Source organism: Rhipicephalus sanguineus, unplaced genomic scaffold (assembly GCF_013339695.2).
Source record: "Rhipicephalus sanguineus isolate Rsan-2018 unplaced genomic scaffold, BIME_Rsan_1.4 Seq5389, whole genome shotgun sequence".
NCBI lineage: Eukaryota > Metazoa > Arthropoda > Arachnida > Ixodida > Ixodidae > Rhipicephalus > Rhipicephalus sanguineus.
Genome location: NW_023615465.1, coordinates 11,391 through 24,570, shown reverse-complemented (window position 1 = coordinate 24,570; position 13,180 = coordinate 11,391). Strand labels below are relative to the sequence as shown.

At 45.7% G+C, this 13,180-nt stretch overlaps 1 protein-coding gene across 1 annotated transcript; it reads right to left on the bottom strand.

Moving 5' to 3' along the window:
* Window positions 1-5,909: 5,909 nt before the first annotated feature.
* Window positions 5,910-10,036, bottom strand: LOC119377675 (uncharacterized). Its single transcript, XM_037647041.1, has 5 exons — window positions 9,878-10,036; window positions 9,253-9,424; window positions 9,078-9,146; window positions 8,868-8,941; window positions 5,910-6,831 (listed from the first exon to the last, which is right to left on the bottom strand). Exons 1-5 carry the CDS (start codon window positions 10,025-10,027, stop codon window positions 6,610-6,612), a joined length of 687 nt encoding a protein of 228 aa, XP_037502969.1. The 5' UTR covers window positions 10,028-10,036; the 3' UTR covers window positions 5,910-6,609.
* Between the last annotated feature and the right edge of the window lie 3,144 nt (window positions 10,037-13,180).

Below are 13,180 nucleotides of genomic sequence, written 5' to 3'. Positions count from 1 at the left end.
CTTTATAGCCATTAAATCTTGCCGTGCGGCAATTGATGGCATTTATTAGGTACCCGAGACCTTAAACACGTTAGGACCGTCCCAGTGAACCAGGTATTATTTGAATGCATGCAAGTCAGTGCATTAGATTTCTTCGTGTGAAACGGATTATATGTGATTCTGCGTGCACAGGTGCGTGAGCGGCTACATCTAATATATTTCATGTCACATACATTGTGCACCGAAGCCTGTGGCTAGGCAACGCGTTACCATTGTACACCAACAATACTTTGTTTCAAATGTTCCGGGATATCTCCGTGCGCTGTGGCAGTAATCAAAAAGGGGCAAGGAAAAGAAAAGGGGTCTGACAGCCCGTGAAAGCATCTTTTTCGTCCAAGCTGCGTCACTAGGATTCAACGCAGAGCCACAAACCACGCGGCTTGCACTCATTCAGTTTGTAAGCAGGTCAGTGAATACAGCGCATTTCTGGAGTCAATCAGGAAAAATCGACCTCAAGCCACATTCTGAATTAAAATTACAACGTCAGCGGGGCCCTTGAAGGTGTACGTTGGGCCCTCGGCGACGAGGACATTGGGCAGTTACGAGGGGGGGGGGGGTTAGGTTGGCCTCAGGGGGGGGTTACAACCCCCTAAACCCCCCCCGTCGGTGCGCCACTGCCTCACCAGGTAACATAACGAATTTTAGTTAGACATTGGAAGTTGCTGCGAGCTCAATAAAGAGCATTATGCCACAAGAATTTTTCTAATTGGTCCGTTAGAAGCTGAGAAAATAATTGGTGCTACACCAATTCAAAGCCTTTCATATGAGTAACCAACAAGCCCACGTTGCAACTCTCATCAGCCACTCAATAGCTGCTTGCCGGATCTTAGCTTCACAACCCACGCTTCATGCAGTTTCTTGTCCCACGTGTACCGGTGCAGGCTGACACTGGGCTCCATTGCGTAAGCCCGGCATAGCGGCACCGAGCAGTAGAGCACCACGTTCGTCGCCTTTGGAGGCAGCCTCTCCTATTACAGTGGTTTCAATTGTGTTCAAAAATGCGAGAAAACTTACGCATTTGAACAGACCGCAGCGCAGCTGGAACTTGAAACTCGTTTTCAAAGCACGCGGCAGCGCTCTACAAGCAGCCAACGCGGCCGCTGAGACCACGTGATCCTGCCAAGTTCGTCACGCCGACGGTGGCGCCGGCGTTTCCAGTGGTGGGTCTCGCGCCCACTATTTGAAAAACTGAACAGCACACATTCAATGCATGATTCAAACTATTTTGATGTCGACTAATCTGTTCGTAATCGTAATTCTGGGTGTTCGCACACCCCTAATTGTCATACAAAACATACAGCTTAGCTATACACTCATCACAGAAGCATCACAGCACAGCAGTTCACCTGCACTTTGCCAAAATGCTGCATGATAAGTGCACTCGATTTCTATTAAAGGGGCACTAAAGAGAAACAATGAATTGGTTTAGATTGATAAAGTGTGCTCGGAGAACTCTTGTGTAGTTTATTTCACCACCATAGGTTTATTACTAGAGGAGAAAACCAAGTTCAAAGTATCATATTTAAATTTCGCGCCGAACTTTGTAATTCGTGACGTAAAAGACTTCAAAGAGCATTTAACGTATTTTGGCGCCACTGGCTCGACGAAATTACCACAAACTCGTTATGTCAAGTCTCTGGCCCCCTCAGAGGACAATGTACTTCGATTTAACCGATTAGGAACTATGTAGGCCCAAGCAGGCGCCGTCAAAAATATGTGACGTCACGGCAAATGGTGCGGGAATTCCAAGGTGGCGTCGCCACCTGTATTTTCTTTTTGCGCGTTTTCTCGCTTATTAAGCGTCTTCGCGCAGAAAGCGTGGTGTTTTTGGTATCGTGAAAGACTACTTTACTAATGCAAGAAAAATCAGTTTTGCTCTTTAGTGTCCCTTTAATGTGAAGTACTGGTAAAAAAACATTACAGTAACTAGAACATGAAAGTCGCACAAAGCTGCATAGTAGGGGTGTGCGAATATTCGAAATTTCAAATATTTTTCGAATAGTGTTTGCTATTTGATTCAATTCGCACCGCAATTTTACTATTCGAACTTCCCAAAAACAAATACAGTCAACGTCCGATTGAAAGTGACCCAATGTAGTTTGCAAGGGTTGACGCTTGGGCAAGTTGGTGTGGATTCATTTCAAAATGTTAACAGCGCAAGAACAAAAGGAAGGGACGAGACAACAAAGGTAAAGAGCGCTGCGCTAGTAAAGAGCACAGCGCTCTTTACCTTTGTTGTCTCGTCCCTTCCTTTTGTTCTTGCGCTGTTAACATTTTGAAAGTGACCCCTTCAGATTTTCAATATGCTTCACCTCATTACACTCTTGTATTGCGGCAAAGCTGCCTTTCAAGCTCCGTTACGTTTGAACTTTGCCAAGAGACAGTCAACGTTCGATTGGAAATGGTCCCTAGATTATCAATATGCTTCACCTCATAACACCTCGGCATTGCGGCAAAGCTGCCTTTCACGCTTTGCTACGGTCGCGAATGTATTAACTCAAGAAAACGCTGGTTCCAACATGGAGATGAAAGATGTGGCAGAGGTGGGGGCTCAATTAATGCTGTTTTGGACCTGAAATTCGGGCAGGAAGTCCGAAAAATCTGAAGCCAAAGCTTTTTAGCATATGAAATTTCAGATGTTGTATATCGACGTCTACGAGGCAGATTTAGAACTCCGGACTTGAAGGGAGCACACCCTTGTCCGCCACATCAGTTGGGCTTCCACAGAAGTTGAAAGAGGAGGAGAGGCTGAGGAAATGGCATCTTTGCCTATCACGTGTAAAGTGTTGTCGGCAACGATTTGGTTGCACCAAATCATGTACATTAATACAATTTAGCCTCTACATTGCCTCATTCTTGATAAGACAACTATGAAACACCACCCCACCAGTGCTTCATCAACCTAGCGAAAAGAAACACTTTCATGTTGCTATCTCATAAGAATATGCTTAGGAATCCTCTCTAACTTTTTTTTCTGCAATATCGCTTCGAAGTATTCGAAAATTATTCTAGAAATATTCGAGAAATATTCGATTCGCACTCGCACTTCAATATTCGAATTCGCTTTGCACCCAAAATTTTGCTATTCGCACAGCTTTACTGCATAGAAATCCAGTGGGCTTACATGAGGAAGCCATGTTTTCAGAAGTATCACAGAAATGAGCCATCATTGCATTGAATTCCTCAACAATGACAGGATCACCACAAGACCTACAACGCACTGACCACTTTTGACGAGCACAACTCCTTAGGAACATTATCGAGTGTGTACAAGCCCTCTGTAGCAAGACACAGTGAGCTCATCAAAACAATCACACATCCCGTTTTACATTATTCACCTAAACTTTCCATGGACCTGTGCTGGAAAAAAATTTCAGCATAAAGCAACTACGTATACCTACAGCAGCACTTATTCAGAGGTTATCAATGGGCTAATCAATTGATCATTACCATTTCAGCAACAGTGCTCTTATTTCGACATGAACGAGCATGAAATGACACCGACCACAAAATCTCAGTGCTAAACTGCAGCTGTGTGGAGTGGTTTAAGATCACAGATGAAAAAAAATGCAGCTGTTGAGGGGGAAGCGAAGCAGCACATCGAGAAATCAGATTCGGAGGCTGAAAATGCTAACGTCAGACAAATGAAGCAACCAGCAATAGCACCGGTCGATACACCGTTTACTCAGGGCCATTCAGATGCATAAGAGATTTTCTTTTTTCTGAAAAAGCTAACAAAGGTCAACCAACGCATGTGTCTATGAAGTGAATATCATGTGAATCTTAATCGATGCTGACATTTTCAGTGGTTTAATGCCCTGCCACAAGACACGACACACCCTCATGCCTGTTTTGTATCATTTGTGAAAAAGCTTTTGCTGTACCCTCAACATCTCTCCTAGCTTGCCTATGAAGAGAACCTGTCCTGTGTCTCTCTTGTTTAAGTCCCCGTTTGTTTAAGTCCCCAACCAAACATTTTTAGCAGCGGAGCTGTTTATGCTCCGAGAAACTCCGTCAGGCACGAACAGAAATTATCATCGTCATGAAGTGTCCTGTACCTTAAAGCCTAGTGGGTGCAATGCAATAACTTGGCCAGCATGCGCTCTCTTCGTCCTCTTCTTCATCTGCTTCGCTTCCAGATCATGTGCGCCAATTAGTCTGGTGTGGGATGCAATAACTCGGATGGGTGAAAGAACGAGTACAGGGGGAGAGAGCATTGGAGGAAAGAAAGGAGGAGGAGAAATAAATAAACAGAATAAAATTTCTTGGCGAGGCGGGATTCGAAACTCGGCAGTTTAGTTCTGAGGGCGAGCGTCATAACCACTCGGCTATCCAGGCACGCTAGCAGAACAAGCGTTTATGGGAACCATATGGTTGCGTTGAAAAGGATAGAAAAACTAAGAAAGAGAGAGGGGGGGAGAAAGAAAGCATAGCCATGCATAGTATAGCAAGGGGAAGCGAGGAGGAGAGGAAGGGAAGCCCACCAGCTTCTCTGTTTCCATAAACTTAGCACCACTAGTACACAGATGCCCCAATTTTCTCACTAGTTTAATAAAGGATCAGTAGCAATGGACCTATACTTCGCCGTTCTCCTCGTATGCCGTGTTTTGTGTATGCACATATTTGGATTTACTAATGGCTTTGTGCACCGTCCTTCTCTCCCTTCATCCTTTTGGAATTCAAGTTGGCTCAAGAGGACAAGACAAGCACCTGCGTCTCACTTTATATCGCCTTGGTGTTAACTAAAGAAAGAAAAGTTGTGCTTTGGGGTAACCATGATGAAGTTCCTTTGCTGTGTGCTTAGTCGAGACGGTGAAGCCAGACCCTGAAAAAGTTCGTGGCATTAAAGAACTGGCAATGCCTGCTAAGGTGTCTGACATTTGACCGCTGCTTGGTGTGATCAATCATTTGCCAAGATTTGCTGACAAACATTTTAGAGCACGTAAAAGGTGTTCCCAGCAACAGAAAAGCTGCAAAGTGAGTTGCTTTACCTTCAGAAAAAGAGAAGGAAGCTAGCGCAATCTGCAGACACTAAAAGACAAACCACTATGAATGACTTCTTTAAGCCAGCCCAACCAATTTCCTGTAAATGTGTTTAACACTATGACACTGACATAGTGACCCAGTCCAAGTCCTCAGAATTTTTAGTTACAAGAGACGTGTTTCCCAGGTCCCTCGAGTACCGCTAGTAATGTGGTTTTTCTTTAGTATCTGTATTTGGCTATTATTATTGGTCAAGCTGACATGGGACAAAGCCAGTGTGGACCAGATACTAGGGGAGCTCAGCTGCGACAGCTGCATGTCGCTACTTCTGATCCGCCGTGTATAGTGCTTCCCAACAAAGAGAGGGAGCACCTCCTCTCTGAACTGTTGCACGGGTGTACAAAGGCCTACAATGAAGGCACGCTGGCTGCCTCACCAGGCATTTTTGGGGGAGTCATGCATATTTACACCACAGCTCAGAGGGATGATGGCGGCCTTTCTTGAAGAGGTGTATGTCACACTATGAAGAGGTACCACCACATGCCAGCACCGTGCTTGTATGAACCAAAAGTGGCAGCCAACACGTTCACAGCTATGAAGCCCACCTTGGTAACTTCGTGACCTCTGGCCCCTGTGTAGCTTCCAGCATGGTCATTGGGACAAAAGAACCTGCCATAACTCCGCTTATATTTGAAAGATTCAAAACAACCTCTGTGGCTAGAAATTCATGAGGCACTAAACTCCTAAATTTAGGTAATTCGTGATAACCTGGGAAAGTGTTGCATAGCAACACTTTCCCAAGTGTTGCAAGGGTTTTGGGGGTGGTCAAGCAGTTACAAGCCGCTTTTTTTTCCCCACTCGCCCTCTACAAATCTGTATTGGTTTTGTGGAAATAAAATACATACATACAAATATAGCCCCTTTCAAGCATAACTAAAAATGACTCTGGCACAGCAATAAAGCCTCAGTTGCATTACAGCACTCAGGTTTGCCCTTGGTGTTACAGTTCAACTCCTTTATAAGCGACATGCACCGGGGAGCATTTCTTGTCCCTTACATGAGGTGTCTCTTACAACCAGGGTACCACGCTCTTATTTTTTATTCAACCCCAACTTCGTTGTAGGCACACTGGTGGCTCTTATACCCAATTTTCTCTTTCACCAGTGCCTCTTACAAAGGCATTCTGTATTTGACTTTTTGTCAATATTCAAACAAGAACACCGTAGCTGAAATTACAGCAGCATTGAAAAAATAATTATTGGGGTTTTACGTGCCAAAACCGCGATGTGACTATGAGGGACACCAAAATAGAGGCCTTGGGAAATTTTTGACCATCTGGTCTTCTTTAACATGTGCCTAAATTTAAGCACACAGGCCTCTAGCATTTCACCTTTATCGAAATGCAGCTGCCCCAGCCGGGATTCAATAGCACGACCTTTGAGTCGACAGTCGAGCACCATAATCACTAGAACAATGTGGCGGGTGACAGCAGCATTGTAAAAAAAATAAAACACACACACACACACACACAATAATTGCTGGTCCTCCTGGTCCATCACAAGGGAGAAAGAAAGGAATCCATTGTCTTCATTCACACTCCTCTGTCCCCTGCTGGAGAGCTGTGGAGATTGTCTGTGCCAGGGCACCGATGCAGCGGATTTCCTTCAACTCCTCGGTGTGCAGCTCTACTAGACGCTCCAGAGCTGCAGTCTGTCGCTGGGTCACATCTCTCTGTTGCCTAGCCTCGTTGGCAAGGCGTTCAAGAGCCACGGCCTGCCGGACGGCTGCATCTTTCATTCCTCGAAGCACCTGGAAACCAAGAAGTGTGCCAGAAATGGTAATTGAGCACATTATTAATATGTGCAGTACTATATGCATAAGCCAAGAAAAAGAATTTACAGTTTGAGCGGAAACCAGGCGATTCAGTGGGCGTAGCTTACATTTGTTTCTTAGGTTGTAACCGGCTATAGTTAGTTCAAGATGTAGATGGCAACCGTTGTAACGAGCTAGCATTTTCTTGACATGTGCGCTTATGGAAGCTTCCCTAACCGTTTACATACACGACGTCTTTCGTTGCGGGAGAGCTCTATGCATCTGTCCCAGACATCATCGAAGGTGACTTCTCATAGCACTGATTGTACCACACTCTCGGTGGGAAGAGGAAGTGGCGAAATGGTATTCATGAATGAGCTCACGGAGTACTGTAGTGTAAACACTGTACGTTTTATTCGGTGTTTACGTACAGGTACAAAAATACAGACATTTTACCACAGAAAAAGGTCCCATATTGTAGGTCCCCCTACAGTGTGTACACTATGGGACCTTTCTCTGTAGTAAAGTGTCTATGTTTTCATAACTGTACTGAATCTTGAATTAAACTACAGCAATCATGATGTCAGTTTTCACTGCATGTACAGCTGTTGAGCATAATAGCCGTATAGGTACACAGAGCCTCCAGAGCACACAGTGCATAAAGATTTAAGTAAAAGAAAATTCAGCAGATCCCACGTACCGTGGGAATCGATGTAATGCAAAGCATGCGGCAGGGAGGTGACTGTGGCATAACTTTTTACATTGAGCGAGCCGTTATTACGAAATGACGCTCAAGATAGGCTCAAGTGGTATACACACGCACATACGTTGAAGAGTCGCACATGTGTTATATAAACAGTTGTTTACAGTTGCGTAACAATGCCAACAGCGACATGGTTATTAACAACGCGAGACGTGGTAAGCTGATATGTAGTGCTTATACTTGTCCGTTATGATGGAGAACGCACGCACGTTTCACGAACCCATGTGCATGTGTGGAAGGGGTTCTTGACAGTTCTCATGTACATGGCGGCGAGCGCAATGTCTTTGTTACTCTAACTGATGTGCGCAACGCAGACCTCGTCGATTCCGCAGCTTCTCTGTGTGTGTTCGGTGTCTGGTGGCCGGCGGGATGCAGCCTACGCTGAAGTTGCGCATCACCGTGTTCTTATACGTGCCCACGTCACCGCACCTGCAATGAAGCCGCTTGCTGTGGACGACACATTGGAATCCCGTCATTGCAGTAGGCTCATTGCTCCAGGTTTCAGAAAAATTTAACACGCCAATTTCTGTGAGCAGAGCATCTTTTTAAATGGATAGATGGATTGACAGATAGATAGGCAGGTAGGTAGACAGAGACAGACAGATAAGACATGGAGATAGAAATGGCCAAAGTGCCTAAGGTTCGCTAAGAAATGCCTCACATTTAAAACAATCTGTTCATGTCTTTTAGCCCTTAGAGGAGTACTGGCACAGAAATTTTACATCTTGTTCTTTCTGTTGCAATAGGGAGGTAATGACCCACTCAACACGAGTTGAAACTTTGTTTACTTGATTGGTTAATCATTTGCGGATTCTTTCAAAGTGCCCAGTCACACAGTGTCAGTTTTAAAGAACACCAAGAGAGGTGGGTTTAGGCTGTTTTCTCATAAATGCAGCTGGCTGCATGAACACACTAAGCAGTGACGCACATGCAGGATCATGTGCACGTGAGCACCACATTGACCAATGTGGCAGAGAGCACACACAAGGAGCATGGAAGCTAACAAACTTGTGACGTAGGTGGCTGTTTACATTAAATTCACATTGATGTCAATACTTTGAGGTGCTCTGTTTCATGCTCAGTTGTGCAACATACACTTTAAAGCTGACCTTAAACTCTTTCAAGGCTACATTAGCTGTTGCTAATATAGCCTAGAAGACTAGTAGAAGACATGTATGCAACCACACAATTTGTGTCGTCATCAAATTTTTTTTTTAAATGTCGGTACTCCTTTAATGCTTACAAAGACCATATACAAGCATCTACTGACCGTGACGATGTCATCAGGATGGTGTAGGCTGTGGGCATCTTGATGCTTCGTCTGACACACCTTTTGCTGTGGCGCTGAAAAACACGTGCACTCTCTTTTTTAAATCGAAGGCCAATGTACAACATTTTTGCATAAAAGGAGTGGCAGTGATTTTCCGCGTGTAGAGAACAGTTAGCGAAAGCTATAAGCTTGTAGATCACAAGGACTTACCAAATGCAAAGCCTGTGCCACCTTCTGCTTGCTCCCCAACACGAACATTGCTGTACTGATGTTCACCTGCTGTCAGTAGAAAAGAGTGACTACAATATAACATGAGCGCCCACTGCCGTAGCATGCTCCTGCACAAACACATAAACCATATAGGCAAGACCACGGTGAGGCGTACATGACAAGCCAGTTGTGCCTGCAGCTGTGCCGACAGACACCCTGCTGGCTGGCCATGCCTGCGGCAGGGCGTGATCCTGGCTTGGGACTGCGACATCGCTTGAATCAGTGGCCTCGCCTGGGGCAGGCCCTTCGCTCAGCACAACCTCCACGGCCACGTTGGGGACTTCGTCCTGAACGACCACGTGTCGAAAATGTGTAAGAACCTCACTTCACAGTACCTGATGCATTCGAGATTTTGTTCTATATTACCAGAGCACTGCACTAATAAAGTGACTTAGAATTTGCTCACTCAGTGCACGACACAATACTTGCGTTCTGCTTAGGTATCGGTTCGGGTTCTTCTGCGCGCCCAGTTCTAATAATGTTCGCGAGTGATACCCTGAAATTAATGTGTATAGTAAATCTCCGAGAATATCATTAAATATTGTTATCTCTCTCTCCATTTAGTAACATCTGGCTGCAGATGCACATAGGCTTTTCGTGAAGCACGAAAACGATGTGCGATTCGGGACCGATCTTCGACTACACGATCGGCGACTGCAACATTTTTTGGGAGCCGCTGCATTTGCTCTTAGTTGCGAAGTACAACAGAAAAAGCGATTACACTAGAACACACCGCTTACCGCGATTTCGGGAGCCTCGGAGGCAAGGTCGCGAACCCCGGTCTGGGGCAGCGTTCCTGCGACATTGAGGATGCGCACCCGCCACCTTGGGAGATAGTCGCCTCCTGTGCCTCTGCAGGAATGCACAAACGCAGCTAGTAACGTGAGCATAGCAGACAAAAGAAGTCACCTTCGAGCTGCTTGCTGCCTCGCATCGTGCACTTGCTTGCGCCACCAAGATTGCCACTGGTCTACCGATTTCGACATGGGGCCAACGGCGTTAACCTCCGCCACCAGTTGCCGCCAAAGTCGACGACGCTTCTCGGCCGCCATCGGTTCAGGGCAGGGATCAAACGGCCGGCGGGCGAGAAAAGGATGCTCCTCCATGAAGCGAATGATCAAATCTTTCTGACTGTCCGATGCGCGTCCGCGTGGGCCCACCAACCTGACGTTCCGCTGAGACGACATTCAACCGCTTTTGGAGCAAGCTGCACGGGAGGTCTTGAAAGCTTGCGAGGGACCCTTCAAAATGCGCGCCCATGCAGCACAACACCCACAACACATGTATGCCTTTGACTTTGTGCTAGGAGAGTCAGCTTGCAATAACTTATCGAGCGCTACCACCGATTGCTGATGAGTAGCATGACAGTTGCATCTTATTTAAATACCAGAGCTACCAGGGAACGCTAAAACAGATAATGCCATACGCTCCCGGCGTCGGCGACTGTTACAGACAGGGTTGCCAGGTACTCGGAGAGCTACCCGCCAAATTTCCGCCCGTTAATAGCCCAAAAGTAGCCCAACGTAATTAATATAAAATAGCCCAAAATAGCCAAAGAGAGGAAATATAAAATAAAGGTTTCTATTTATTATAATTTATACAGAGAGAGTTGATACATGTCTCCAATTGTGCTGCTGCTTGCAAGATCGCGTGTGTGGTGCAGGTAGTAGAAATAGGAAATGTCACTTTATTTGCTAGAATTTCTGTTTTCTTGTGGCTTTTTATTAATTTGTTTTCTTTGAAGTGACGACACAATGTGAGGATTGTAGTCAAAGGAATGTAGAACCCCATGGAGGAGACGAATGTTTTTAGTAATTTCTCGTTTGGTATTTCACGGCCGCTACGTTTTTTTATGTAGCGGCCGGGGTTTAAAGCGAATAACTAAAGCTAAACGATGCGGATCACATTCAGAGCATGTGTTGAAATCCATATCAAGCTAAGCTAAAGTAAAGCGGTAAATTATATCCTTTAAAATCAACGGCGATGCGTAAAATCTGGTGATAGTAGGCATAGCACAGAAAAACGTTACGAGGCTCCAAGTTACTTCGTGCGTGCTATCATGTACACTTTAAATTTAAATCCACAAATTTATTCGCCATGAGAAGGAACAACTCAGCAGCATCGTGAAACCCGGTAAAGGAAGCTTCGCCTTAAAAGGCAGGAATAGATTCATTATTACTGACTACCGTAATTGTCTGGTGGAGGCTGCTGATACCTAAAGAATGCAAACGCACAGGTAAAGGATAGTAGAAAGAGTGAAGTAAAGATAACTGTGTACGTAAACACTTGATTCACAACGAACTTGGGGCACAACCACCACTAAAGAGGAGAAAGGGCACTGGAAAACAAGCGTTTGAAGCGAAGGCAGGTAATAGCCCAAAAGTAGCCAAATAGCCAACGACAAAAAATCCCGCCAAGTCCACAAAAAAGTAGCCCAATTTGGCTATTTATAGCCCAACCTGGCAACCCTGGTTACAGAGCCAAAACATAGAGTTAGCCAAAGTGGCTACATGCTCGCGCGCCAAGAAATAGTACCTATATTTATTTTCTAATTCGAAAAGTTACCTAACTCAAATAAATAAAGATTTCTTGATTATAAAAAGAAGATGAGTATAGGAAGCCGTTCGTGAAAAAAAAGTTATTCTAAATTGCAATTTTGTTTCTGTCTTTTTTATTTCTTGGACAGCACCACGTTTTCCTCACACCTGCTCTCTCAGTAAACATGGCGGCCGCGATGCCGCCTAAACCGTGTGAGGCCGCAAACTCGCCGTTTCGTTCTCCGAAGAAGCTGTACTCTAAATGTGACAGTAAGTGGCTATCAAAACAGACCAAGCAAGTTATCTGCAATGCATACGCTGGAGTGAGGCACCGTCATCCTGACTTATCTACAAATGCAGTGTGCCGTACCGTCGCCGAGCTCACCGGAGTGAGCGAGCGAACACTTGAGCGAATCACGGCTGAAGCTCTGCGGGCCCCACTTGCCTCCCCAAAGCGCAAGAAGTTGAATTTCTCGGGCCAAGCTGAGAAGCGCATCACCGGCAAGACGCGGTCTATGCCACGCTGCTGCTCTATGACACGATTGCGTTGGCAGCACTGCGGCGCAAAGTGCACAGCTACTTCATGCGCAATGAAATACCTACGGCCGAGAAGCTACGCAACGACGTGATCAGCGACCATGGCATGGACATGCCGACAATCAGCACTCGTACGATCCAAAGAATGCTGAACAACTTGGGGTTCGCCTTCCGAAAAAGAACAAGGAATTCCGCGTTGCTCGAGAGAGAAATATTCCGGGACAAACCAAACTTTCGTTACCTTTACCTCCAACTAATATGCAGTAACGGGTCAGCTCCAGCATTCTACGGCCTCCCGAAAATTCACAAATCTGGAGTCCCCCCTGCGCCCAATAGTAGACTTCTCGCGCTCACCAATGTGATCACCATCCACGTACCTGCACCGGATAATTTCACCCCTAACCAGAAAGACCACGTCTCATGTGCGCAACGCGGATGACTTCGTCGGACTGACATCAAAGCTACGACTAGAGAACAACGAATGCCTGGTATCGTTTGATGATGTGTCTCTGTTCACCAGCATACCGATACAACTGGCAGTCGCCGTAACCCGGGATGCCCTAGAACGCGACAGTGCTCTGAACGAGAGAACTCCTTTAAGTGTGGACGAAATCTGTCTACTCCTGGAACTCTGCCTATCAGATACGTATTTTTCCTTTAAAGGCAAATACTACAGGCGGACAAGAGGAGCACCAATGGGAGCCTCAATCTCCGTGACCGTGGCCAACGTCACCATGGAAAACATCGAAGAGAGAGCCCTGAGCACCTTTGCACAGAAACCCAAAGTGATCTTCAGGTATGTGGACGATTGTTTCCTGCATTATACAGACACTGCAAGTCACCAACCTACTCAGCCATCTGAAACTCCATAGAACTGGACATTCAGTTCACTTGTGAGCGCGAAAAAGACGGATCCCTTCCATTCCTTGATTTACTAATCAAGCGAGTGGGAGATTCCCTAAGTTTTTC